This window comes from Polistes canadensis, unplaced genomic scaffold (assembly GCF_001313835.1).
Source record: "Polistes canadensis isolate GaletaPanama2010 unplaced genomic scaffold, ASM131383v1 scaffold_288, whole genome shotgun sequence".
Classification (NCBI taxonomy): domain Eukaryota; kingdom Metazoa; phylum Arthropoda; class Insecta; order Hymenoptera; family Vespidae; genus Polistes; species Polistes canadensis.
In genome coordinates, this window is record NW_014569835.1 from 80,844 (window position 1) to 93,888 (window position 13,045).

At 29.0% G+C, this 13,045-nt stretch overlaps 1 protein-coding gene across 23 annotated transcripts in view; it reads right to left on the reverse strand.

Moving 5' to 3' along the window:
• Nucleotides 1–13,045, reverse strand: part of LOC106791166 (voltage-dependent calcium channel type A subunit alpha-1) — a 79,967-nt gene that overhangs the window by 23,154 nt on the left and 43,768 nt on the right. For 15 of the 23 annotated variants that reach the window (XR_001382157.1, XM_014756627.1, XM_014756613.1 and 12 more), the window contains exons 20-26: nucleotides 8,338–8,421; nucleotides 6,429–6,476; nucleotides 5,347–5,463; nucleotides 4,893–4,958; nucleotides 1,829–1,920; nucleotides 376–860; nucleotides 102–206 (exon numbers count right to left, since the gene is read on the reverse strand). Coding sequence is in view for 22 of the 23 variants with exons in the window: in XM_014756627.1 (XP_014612113.1) it covers nucleotides 102–206; nucleotides 376–860; nucleotides 1,829–1,920; nucleotides 4,893–4,958; nucleotides 5,347–5,463; nucleotides 6,429–6,476; nucleotides 8,338–8,421 (997 nt within the window). In the remaining variant the exon portion in view is untranslated. Of the gene's footprint in view, nucleotides 1–101; nucleotides 207–375; nucleotides 861–1,828; nucleotides 1,921–3,979; nucleotides 4,072–4,892; nucleotides 4,959–5,346; nucleotides 5,464–6,428; nucleotides 6,477–8,337; nucleotides 8,422–11,256; nucleotides 11,368–13,045 lie in introns of all 23 variants that reach the window. The other 8 variants (XM_014756626.1, XM_014756624.1, XM_014756615.1 and 5 more) reach the window with 4 other exon arrangements.

Below are 13,045 nucleotides of genomic sequence, written 5' to 3' on the forward strand. Positions count from 1 at the left end.
CGTCTATAATTCCCTTTGAGACTTATATATTAATATTATCAATATAGAACAAATGTGGCAGTAAAAAAGTGTTCAAACGATAGATTTAATAAATAATTTACCTTCGTCTCTAGGTATCAAAAGGTCCAACATCTTTTTCGCTTGCAGAGGCCAAATACTTCGAATAGTATCTCGAAGTTCCTCGTTCGCTTGTCTCATTTCATTCGCTGGAAAAAAATAAATTCGAAAAGATAACAAGCGGATGATTTGTATATACGTGATTAAGATAAAAATATCTATTAGGTTAGGTTGAAAATTTCTTTGAAAAAAAAAAAGAAAATATTAGAACAAATTATGAAGAAAAATCAATAAAAAGTCATAGCAGAAAAAACTAACCGCATCTCATTTTAATACTAAGATCCTCTCGTATCAGTGCGAAAAGTGTAGTGGTAAAGTTGACCTTCCCATCGGAATCGACGGGCATGTTCATTCTGATGAGTTTCTTGTATGCTAGCCTGTTGGGACACTTTTGACCAAACCCCAACGGTGGATCCATAACTTTGAGCATGTCGTAGACCTCGTTGTAAAGTACCTTACCGGTGGCCTTGGGATCGTATTCTGCCCATATTCTAACAAATTCGTCTAGATGATGTGCACCGAGAATCGACGAGTCTCTCGTTAAATAATCAAAGTTGTCCATGATGACGGCGACGAAAAGATTCAGCATTAAAAATGAGCAGAAAAAGATGAACGAGACGAAGTAGGCATAAGCGATGTTAGAACCGCAACCACCTGGTTCCTGTTTTCCTGCTTTCACGTCGCATGGTCGACCCTTTATACAGGCCAACATGATGTTTGGCCAAGCTTCACCTGTTGCGCACCTACAATATACGTCAATCGTTAGATCATTTTGGTTTCTTTCTTTCTTCCTTTTTTTTTTCAACGTTCTGCTTAAAATATATTTATATATTTGTATTTTTAATTATATTCGCAATAAGAGAACGTTTCTTTATTTCATTTTATTTTCATTTATTTTCTTTTATTTTATTTTATTTTATTGTATTTTTCTAATGACATGCAAATCGATTCAAATCTTTCGAAAATACGAGAAAGCAAAATTATAAGAAAATTCGCGATCTTTACGTGTATAAGATCAAAATGATGTATACGCATGAATTTTGATCTTCTCGTATCTTCGATGAAAAATTTGTATATACATGTACAATATTATAAGAGATTCAAGAGATCTGAGAATTCAATAGATCAAAGGGTTAAGCTTTAATACTTGGTTAATCTTGGCAAGGATTTCTACATTAAGATATTACGACGATATTTCTTTGTTACGATTACAAACAAAATTAATCAAATACTATAATTTGGAATTGTTTAAAATATCGTTGTAATTTCTAATATAATATACTATATATAATAGCATGCATCATTTCTCTTCGAAGGGACAAACGCAACACCAAAAGCGATAAAAGGTTTTTAAATTACTGTATCTAATCATCAAACTCGGATTTTTCTAATAGAATTATCCGATATATGCGGACTCTTCGACTTTGAATTTTATGTTTGTTTATTCTAAGAAATAATACTTTTGTAGAATAATAATAATAATGGAAAACAAAAAAAAATAAATATATATATATATATTAAAAAAAGAAAAGAATAAAAATAAAAGAAATATAAAGAAAGTATGCGTGTGTATTTTTATTGGTATTGAATCGAGGCTATATATAAGAGGTGCATGTTGTGCAGTAGTATTTAACAATTGTATTTATAATATCATCGAATATATAAAAAAAAAAAACGATCAAGATTATACGTGGATGTGGATGATACTTACCGAAAAAGCAGCATCAGACCTTGTATGAAGCTTTGGAAATTGTTGTGCTTGTTAATAGAACTGTCAGCACCCAGCTCGATGTTACCGAATACCTGAGACCCACAGAAATAAGTGAGCCAGCCGCAGCCAAATGGCGGATAGGCAGCGTTTATCATGGATGTTCGATCTTTTTCTCTTTTTTTTTTTCATTTAAACAAACAATTTTTTCTCTCGTCTTTTACCTTTTTATCTTAGTTAATAAAATAACCACGATAAAAAGAATTGACGTTAATCGATTGATCAATTAAAATTCGAATTCAATTTTTTTAGTTGTTTTTTTTTAAATCAATATGATGTAATAATAGTTAGAGGATTTGATACACGCCTTCCGGGTTGTCTTTTCTCTCGCTGGATGACCGAAAACGTCTGTGACTGGGTATATGATATCCTTATGTAAAAAAAACTACGTAGAGATGAGATAATAGGAACTAATCTAAAAATGCTCGAACGATATCAAACGTAAATTAGACAAAGTGAAATTGTTTTAAACCCGACGAGCATCTCTGTTTTGTATTCATTCAGATTAAATATAAATATACACCATATACACGTGGTGTCTTGCAACTGTTGGTACAAACGTGCATAACTCTATATGGAAAACTAAATCGAAAATATGGAATCAAATTTGTTGAGTACTTGTGTACACAACTCAGATTGCCATCCTGGAAAACTAAAAGATCTCCTTCTATATTCTTTATTTTTCTTCAAAAAAAAAAAAAAAACAACGAAGCATCATAATATATAGGCAAATTGAATTCTACGTTTTCGATTTGATTTTTCAATTAGAATGATTATTTACTCGCTTGTACCATTAAAAATTAAAGGATACCATGTATAATAAAAAATGTTTTTATATGCATATAGAAATAAATGTATGGATTTATAGATGTGATATTAAGAAAAATATCAGTGTAATTGTTTGCGTTTGTATGTGTGTATAAATGTAAATTACGACAAAGAGCCCTTCTAAGTATACTCATCTACCACATTTAAATCAGGATCTATGATATACTTTAGATTTGTGTTCTTGCCTTTTTGATTAATATGTATGTATATGATTTTTTTTTTTATATATATACATACAATTGTATACTCGAAAGAATCGTATATTATCCTAATTAAATATAATAATTATTTTAATATTATAGTTTTCCTTAAAGTCATCTTATTTTGCGAATTCTTAGATTTCTTCGATTCTTTCGAGTTTGTTGTTGTTTTTTTTTTTTTGGTTAAAAATGTTATATCGTTGACGCCAAAGCTATAACGCAAGCATTACTATGGGACCAACTTTCTATGGGACAGCTAATTGCGGGGTTACAACAATTTGACACGTCGAGCAGCTTACTCTCGTGAAACCTCATGCTAGCAGCCCAATACTCTCTCTCTCTCTCTCTCTCTCTTTCTCTCTTTCATTCTTTCTCTCTTTCATTCTCATTCTCTCCCATTCTCTCTCTTTCTCTCTCTCTCTCTCTTTCATTCTTTCTTTCCCTCTCTCTTTCTCTCTCTCTTTCTCTCTCTATCGTATAAGTCTTTTTTACTTTTATTTTTTTCTCTTTTTTTTTTTCATTATTTCTTACGACGACCAAAATTTACCCCCTTTTTTTTTTCCTTCTCGTATTATTTATTTGAAAGATCATCCCCTCCCCCTCCCCCCGTTTTCGCGATGCTTTTCGAACATTTGGGATTTTTGGAAAAAAAGAAAAAAAATATTACTCGATGTTTGGTAAAATAAAATTTTGCAATTCGATCGGACGTTAAATTCGTTCGTTAAACATCGCGAAAAATCACGACGTTGTTCTTTTTTTTTGTTTTGTTTTTTTATTGTCGAAAAAAACAAACAATTGTTCGATTTCGTCGATGAAGTGATTTTTTTTTTGAACGAATGAACGTTTAGTTTAAAATATCGATTGTTTTTCTTTTCTCTATTTTTTCGTGCCATATAGAAAATTGTAAAAATAAATAAATAAATATTTGTGTTAGTTCGATCGACGAAAGGAAACAATGAAATATATCGAATCATTCGATATGATTGATTGGTCGTATCGTCAAAATTTTCTCAAGAATATATTCCCTTATCCTTGAACCTGCAGTGTATTTAGCTGCTCGACTCACCGAAAAAGCAACATAAGACCGGCGAAGAAGGACTGAAAGTTGTTGTGATCATCGATCGATGTTCCTGGATCGTTCGATATATTTCCAAAGACCTGACAACGGAATTTCTCAATCACTAATTATCACCAAACTATTTCATGTCATTTAACTCAATCCCTTTTCCTTTTTCTTTTTCTTTTTCTTTCTTTTTTTCTCTAATTTTTTTTTTCCTCTCTGTAGAAAAAAAAAATATAATCAAACGGAATATACGTGATCGTTGCATTTTGAAAAATACACATTTGCAAATAATAAATTATAATATTTGTATTATAATATAATGAGAAAATATAAATGGAAAAGAAAAAGATACGAAGTTTGTTTATCCCTACCGTATCAATCGAGTTGGTCTTTTTTTTAAATCCCCATATCATATCAACCTAATTTATAAGGCGTATCAAATATTATTCGTCTGTTATTATTATTACTTTTTCCAATTACAAAATAATGATTGTTATGATTTATCTTATGATATAAATCATAAAGTTAATTTCTTCCAATTTTGGATTCAGTCCATTGTCATGATTTACTCGACCTAATTTATAGAGCGATTCAAATATATATATATATACATATATGTGCCGGTAATTATTAATTTTTCTTCCAATTGTAACAAATTAATTTTAGGATTTATATTATAAGTTATTTTTTTGTAAAAAAAAAAGAAAATGAATCATAAAATCAATTTGTTCCAATTATTTGAATAAGCCCACACTGTTATAATTATTGGCACACGTATTATATAATATTATATTAGTAAGTAAGTATATATATATATATATATGTATAAAATGTATATCCTATATAAGATTGGTCCCAGTAACTTGCAAAACGCGCGAGAAGAAAGAGAAAAGAGAGAGGACACGTTCTTTCGTACCTGCATACCGATGATGGCGTAGATGAAAAAGAGCATCGCGATGAGGAGACAAACGTAAGGCAAGGCCTGTAAAAATAAACGAAATCATATCAATAAATTAATAGGAAACATATTTCACACACAAATAATAAACAATGTTTAGGTACAAATAGTAATTTTAAGACAACGTTTAACGTCGTTTTGACATTTTTTTAGTCAGACTCGTGGTTTTTGCTTATGCACAAATTCCTCACCACGAGTCAGACTCGTGGCTTTTGTTTATGGCACAAATTCTTTACCACGAATCAGGCTCGTGGCTTTTGTTTATGACACATATTCTTTTCCACGTGTCAAACTCGTGGTTATAGGTCAAAGGATTAAATATTAAATCATTTTTTTACTATTGACCAATTATGAAAGTGACGTAAGTCCCATTTCTATAGACTCACGTGATTGAAATATAAATCTGACGTACTTTGAAGGATTGCACGAAGGTCCAGAGTAAAATTCGTATCGTGTATCCTTGTCGTAGCAGTTTGATCAGTCTGGCGGCACGAAATAGCCTGAGGAAGCCGACGTTGATGAAATTCTCCTGCAGGGGACACAGAAAATTGCACTTAACCCAAAAGATTGTCCATCTTTAAGCGTTCTGAAGGATGAAATTTAGCTTCGTGCGTACAAAATCGGTCAAAAACTAAAACGAAACGATCGTTATCCTTCACGTTGATAACGATCGATATTTTGCCTAACCGATTGCACGAACGAAGCTATCAAAGGAATTCTTCTTTTTCTTATCCCAATTTTATATCTTCTTTATAATCAGTTCTTTTTCCCAAAATTCTTTTCTTTACTTTTCTTTTACTTTTTTACTTTACTTTTTTTCTTAATAACACAACCAAGTAAATCTTCGAAGGAAGTACGTCGAAAGTACCTGCACTAGGTTCGGCAGATCATTTATTTTCCTGTAATCATTATAAAAACCCCTTTGCCGCGACTAAGAAGATCTTTAGAGATATTTCTTTTTTGTTTTTTTTTTATTTATTATTTTCTTCCATTTTGTCTTAGCTGCATTGATAGCCACTATTATTATATTTCATAGTAGCCATCGTTTGATAATGATAATGACGATGACTATGATCCGAAAAAGTATTTAAATGAGTATATATGAATGTATAATAATATGTATGTAAGTATGTATGCATATATGTACATATGTAGAACGATAGGAATATGATGTAAAAATATAGATATCAAAAGAAATATTGTGTAATATATGTTCAACTTGTTTCTGTGTGCTTTTTTTTTCTTCTCTTCCTTTTTTTTTTTACTCTTGCTTATAATATATATGAGCAATAAGGTATCATCGTGATTAGAATAATAAAATAGGTTTCACATATCTTTAAAAGAAGAAGATAAAGATACATATATATATATATATAATATACAATAATAATAATAATAATAATAATAATAATAATAATAATAATAGAAAGAAGAACCAATCCGACAATCGATATTAGATTGAATGATGCAAATAATATACGAAGTAATTGATACCTTCTTTTCAGTTAGCTGGCCACCACTTGGCACACTCGAAAACCGCTCCTATTACAGAAATATTGAACGTTGCAATAATTATCTGTTATATCGTTCTAACCCCATACAATTATTCAAAAACGTACATACACCACTGATTGCTTTACTTTCTGGCCTTTACAACACAAAAGCTTTAGCATATTTCTCACTTCTTTCTTTTTTTTTTTCTTAATTTTTTTTTCTTTTCTTTTTCTTTTTTTATTGGTAAGAGTATAGGAAAATAATTACGCAGTAGACTGGCGATGATATTAATACTCGAAGAGCAAGCCTACTTACTACTTTTAGATTTATCAGATTTAAAAACCTGTTGGATTCGAAAAAAAGGTATTAATATATTTTATTTTTGATTTATTATATTCGTTAATTTTTAATTCAAGCGCATCTCTACCTTTATATTAATAATTAATGTGTAATAATAAATGCGTTTAATAATTGTGTATATGTATTATAATGTTCGTTATTGTTATTGTAAACGTACTGATATGAGCGATGAGATAATTTTACATATTGGCTTGTTCGATAAATAATATTCATTTTCTTTCCCCCCCTACATATGTTAAGCAGTTTATTTTTGGAGGGGGGGGGGTGAATTGAAAAAAGGATAACAAAATTATATGCTGTTTACGAAAAGTATACTATTGTCAAAATTACTTTTCGAAATTTCTAATTTGAAGATCGATTGATGGATGATAATAATTGCATATAACGCAAGATACATCTGACAAGTTGAATTTATCAAATTCGAAACGTACATATATTAATTTAATAATCAATATTCTTGTCCCAACAGTATATTAATATATATGAGTTTCAAAGGRAAAATTGAAGACAATTAATAATTTTAATGAACAAATTCAAACAAAATTCAAAACAAGATCAAATAAATTTGTTCATCAAAATTTATTAACTGTCTTCAATTTTCCCTTTGAAACTCATATATATTAACGTACATATATTATTTGCCTTTGAAAAAAAAATAAAATTATTTATCGAACAACCTAATACTTTTTTTTTTAGCGTAACAAATGCAGCATATACGGCTGGGAAATATAAATAAATAAATAAGATACATCCAAAAAGGGATTAATCTTACTTAGAAAATAATTTTTGCAATTACTTGCTAGCGTTTGATTTGAATTATATCGATAAGGAGCAGCAAAAGGGTTAAATGGAAAAACGCAATACTTACTCCCTTTTGTCGCGAGATGAATTTTCATTTAAAAACTAAATTATTTTGTTTATAACTTAACGATCGTGTTATATAATTAAATAAATATGTTGGTATTGAGATAAATTGACGTTAAATGTTGAAAAATCGATTAATCGATTAGACAAATTCGTGTCTCGGGACAAAAGGGCTCGTGATAGGCGCACATGAACCACTGGATTACGAAATCCACGTGCGATCGATTAAATTACAACGTATTCTTGGTTAAATATAAATTATATCGATACGTAATAGCGTCGGTAATTATGAAAAGTGATCTAAACATCGATTAAAATAAATTGACACAATTTTTCGAAATTTTTATCTATCACTTCATTGCAAATCGTATCGATTATTGTATAGAGTCATTGTATATTATCATTTGTTTTTTTTTTAGCATCATTTTTAAACATCACAAATTTTACATGATTTTACTAAAAAAAAAAAACATTTGTAAATTAGTTGTTTCATATTAAAAAAGGTAATATATAAGCAAAAAAGTATAAAACCGTGTATTCGCGTATAATTTAGATCACTTTCTTATAATTATCAGCGTATAAATTTAGATTTAGACGTTTCATATTTTTGAGATTCTCGATGATAGAGAGAAAATATGTTGCTTTTGAAAAATAACAGAAAAATATATTTCGAAACTTTACGTACCCCGAATTCGATGACAAGTGCGTCGACGATGCTGCCAATCACGGTAATAAAGTCGAACGTGTTCCAAGAATCCTTGAAGAAGTTCTAACGCCGAGAGGATATAATCAAATAAAATATAAATATATATACATACATATATATCAATACAATATTATAATTAATATTAAAAAATTGATCTCTAGAACGCGTAGTGCCGATCACTTCGAAGTTTCTAAGATACTGAAACGAGATATTGTTCCTGTAATACTCGTAACACAATAAATTGTTTCGAATAAAAATAAGAACATTTATTTGCAAATATCTAAGAACCTTCGTAGCGTTCGCGTGAATGTTTTGTGTTTATGTACATATTCAAGGATCATCATCATCATTGTTCGATTTACTACGTCTATTTCGATTTCGGAGAAAAAAAAAATAAGTGCTCCGATTACGAACATCATCGGCTCGATGGGACGCGGATATGTTTTTTCTCTTCTTCTTTTTTTTATTTTTTTTTTTCATTTTTTAATTCACTCGAGTGATAAATACGTTTTGCGTTTGTGTGTATGTGTGTGTGTGTACATATGTGTGTATCGTGTAACATGTATGTGCGTGCAAGTATAGTTAAAGTATTATAAGTGTAATAAGTAAGGTGAGGCTTCACACGAGCGTGTATCCTACTAATTAAGCTAATTACTTATGTAATTCGGTTATATGTGTGTGTGTGATTAGGTGCTCTACCTAGCGACGTGTTAATGATAAAAAAACAAAACTTTCCGCATCTCTTGGTCGCGATTAGATTTTTGTTTAATATATCGAAAGATATTTTTTATATTAACTACTTGCTAAGATACTCGAAGAAAAAATCTTCTTATCCTCCATGCATCTCTTTAGACATCTTTAGTTATTTTTTTTTTTTTTTTAAACAAAATTAGACTAAAAGATGCGGTTTATTATACATGTATAATTATAATTACATGATATACCGTAATCTTACGCACTAATGATCGATGATCTCAGCTGAAGTACGTAGAATAATAATTATAATAATAATCGTAATAACAATTATAATAATATTAAAAATAATTATAATAATAATAATAATAATAATAATAATCATGATCATCATATAAAAATAAATAATAATTATATAATAATATTAATATTATGAAAAATATATTAGTAATAATAAAAATAATAATAATAATAATAATAATAATAATATTAATAATAATAAATGATAGGATCTTTCTGAAAGAAATAATCTACGGGAGCATGCCGGTAATAGAAAAGCAAACTAGAAAGAGAGAAAGAGATAGAAATACGCGAATTTGAAAAGGATTGTTGTCCCGTTTTTTTTTTTTTTTATTTATTTTTGTTTCTTCGTACGCTCGTTTACCACACCAGAAATAACCAAACGTTTGTTATAGCGTGAGAGAACATAATACATCTATCCCTTCGATTTCCACGGTATTTTATTTTACACGGTTTGGTGAAAAATAAATTGTTAGAAATAAACCTCTTTTTAATACCATTCGATTAATAACACTGGTATTAAATCATTTTTTATATACACACAGGAAAAAAACCATTGGTGTTAATTTGCGCAGCAAATTTAAAAAAATCGTTATCAGCAGAAATGCAAATATCAGCATCGTGCATTTCTTTCTTTATTAATTATAAATATTTCAAACTTCATTTTTTTACTGATTACTAATAAACAATAATAATTTTGGTAGCGTTTTTATAATTCACTTAAAATTTCATATATCATACCATGCCGAAATAAATTAGAAAGAAAGAAAAAAAACGTTGTGTTTTTAAAAAACGAAAATAAACATTTCAAATCGTCTACGTATTAACAATAAGAACTATAATAAATAATGAAAATTCCCATATTAGAAAAAGTTTAGCGGCTGAAATTTGTACGTAAGAATAAATTAACTAAATTATTTGCTGATTTCAATTTGTTTTCGATTTACACGGTTATTCGTAGAAACCAATTTTCCGTGTAAATCATGGGATAGGTGTATTTCGTTACTATATACGATAGGTAATAATAATAATATACTTGATTACGTTCAAATAACAAATAAATTCTAATTAATAAGGAAGCGAAAGAAAGGGTAATCTATATTTTCTAATTCTACTCGATCGATAATCGAAACGATTTAACTATCATCGATTATGTTACTAATAAATAAAAACATCGACTATTATAACGAGTTTCTTACTATTTTTTTTTGTCTTTTTTCTTTTTCTGCCGTTCAACTTGTTACACACTCGATCTCGATTTGATTGTAATCAACTCAATCGATACAATCGAACGATTATACAACACGTTAATGGTTACGCTTTATGGTTAAAATATAGTATGAAAAATTGGTGAAAAAAAAAGAAATAATATAGCCACGATCGGATCGTGCATCGTTTCGTTTTCAATCTACGCCAACCGCCGATGCGTTAACTTTTCCTTCTTTTATTTCATTTCCTATATCCCTGTTTTTGTTCCTTCCATCTCAATCGATATATTCTGTCAATATCAAAACCCATTCGATCTCGTCGAAGTAATATCTCTCAGCTATTATTCAATTATTTCATACAATTTTTATATAATCATTTTTGTTCGACCCTGATTCTGCTGTGTTTATATACACGTGTCTGTGTCTGTGTATACGTGAGCATTTATGTGTGCGCGCGTTTTAAAGGCGTGCACGCGTACACATATATAAATGTATTTGAAATTTTTTGATTAAAAATATTTAAATATATATATATATATTATACACTATAAACACATAATATATTTATATATTTTATAAATATATCATATATGTGTTTGTGTTCATTTATTTATACAAATTAAAGAGAAATATAATTGCGTGTGAATTAAAAACAGTGAAGATTTGAATGATTAAGAAGAGAGAGGCTTGTTTATACCTTGCATCCGAAGGCGATGAGTTTAAGGATGCACTCAATGAGGAAAAGGAGGGTGACGACCAAGTTCACGATGGTCAAGATGTCCAATAGTATTAGCGGCGCCTCGTGATACTACAAAATACACCCAACAGACAGACGTAACACAAGCCAGCTTCTAAAGTCGTCGATTGGCGGCCCGATATATAAGATGATATCATTTATCAAATCTAGTATACTTATGTATATATATATATATATGCATATACTGTATACATGCATATATACGTGTGCGTGTATATTCAGATTTTGATTTCTTTTAATAATCATTATATTCATCCCCATATAATCATTCATTCTCGTATCACTCTCTTTCTCTAATCTTTCATTTTTTTTCCTCTCTTTATCGTTGTAAGTTTTTGATTTGTTTTTTTTTTTAGAATTTGCTAAAGACGTTAACAAAACGAATTATTTATTCTTCATTCCCCCGTGTGTTACTGATTATTAAATGTTTGCAATGAAATATTTATATTGAAATATATATTTCTCGAGATGTTTTTATTGTTGTTGTAATTTTTAAAAAAATTTATCGTTTAAAATCTATTAAACCGTTGTCAGTTAATTTAATCGCTTGATCGAACTCGAAGAAGAAGTATTTTATTATTTCGATAAGGAGGAAAGAAAAAACTTTGTTGCACGAGACATGGACCAACCCCCCCACCCTCGCCCCTCATTTTTCGAAAATGAAACGAAGAAAATAATTTTCAATTCTCGACTGTACAATTAATCCAAATGAATGCAACAATGATAAAACATTCGCAACAGGACTCGTTTGTGTTGCGTAATAAAAAAAAAACAAAAAAACATTCATCATATTTTTCTTTCAAATTTCTTTATTTTAAACATCTAACGAATCCAATTAATTTTTCTACGTAGATAAAGAGAGAAAGAGAAAAAGAGAGAGAGAGTCAGAAAGATCTTTCTTTTCTTGTTTCTTTTTTTTCTTCTTCCAATTCTTCTTGTTTTTTTTTTCTATATTAATTTTGTTCTCCTTGATTAGGAAACCAAAAGAAAAATTAAAAAAAAAAGGGACGTCGTTCAAAACGACGACGCCACGCTTAGAGTGTATCGTACATGTGTTGGTGTCGTTTGCAATCAATCCGATCGGCTCGATTATGTGTGTTATTTTTGGAGAGAATGTGTGTGAAACAAGTATACACGTTCTTTTTTTCACGATATATTAATATATTAAATATATATATGTATATATATATATATATGAGCCTATGATTATGAGAATAGTCTAATACCAGACTAATTTTCATAATTAGCAGCTCATATATATGTACAATAAATGTATATTATATATAATATATATATAATATATGTATATATATATGGCATGCGTACGACAAAGACGAGCAACAAAATGTTTCATTTTATTTCTTGCTTCTCCATTTCCTTTTTCTTAAATATGAGAAAGCTATGCCTTCTCTCTTCGTCGTTTTTCATTTTTAACTCTTTGCGCGAATATATTTATTATTATTATTATATTTATAAATATGTTCTCCGTAAATTATGATAGTGGCCTAAAGTTAAACAAAAAAATTATACACAAACTGATTTGATGATTTTTTTTTTAATATAAATTATCCTAATATATTTAAAATATGAAAATGATTTATATGATAAAAATAAATCATCAAAAATATAAAATTGTATAATTCTTATATTAACAATTAATTCACTGTCATAATTATCGTCACACACATATGCGTGTGTATTAATAAATATATATAATAAAATAAATATA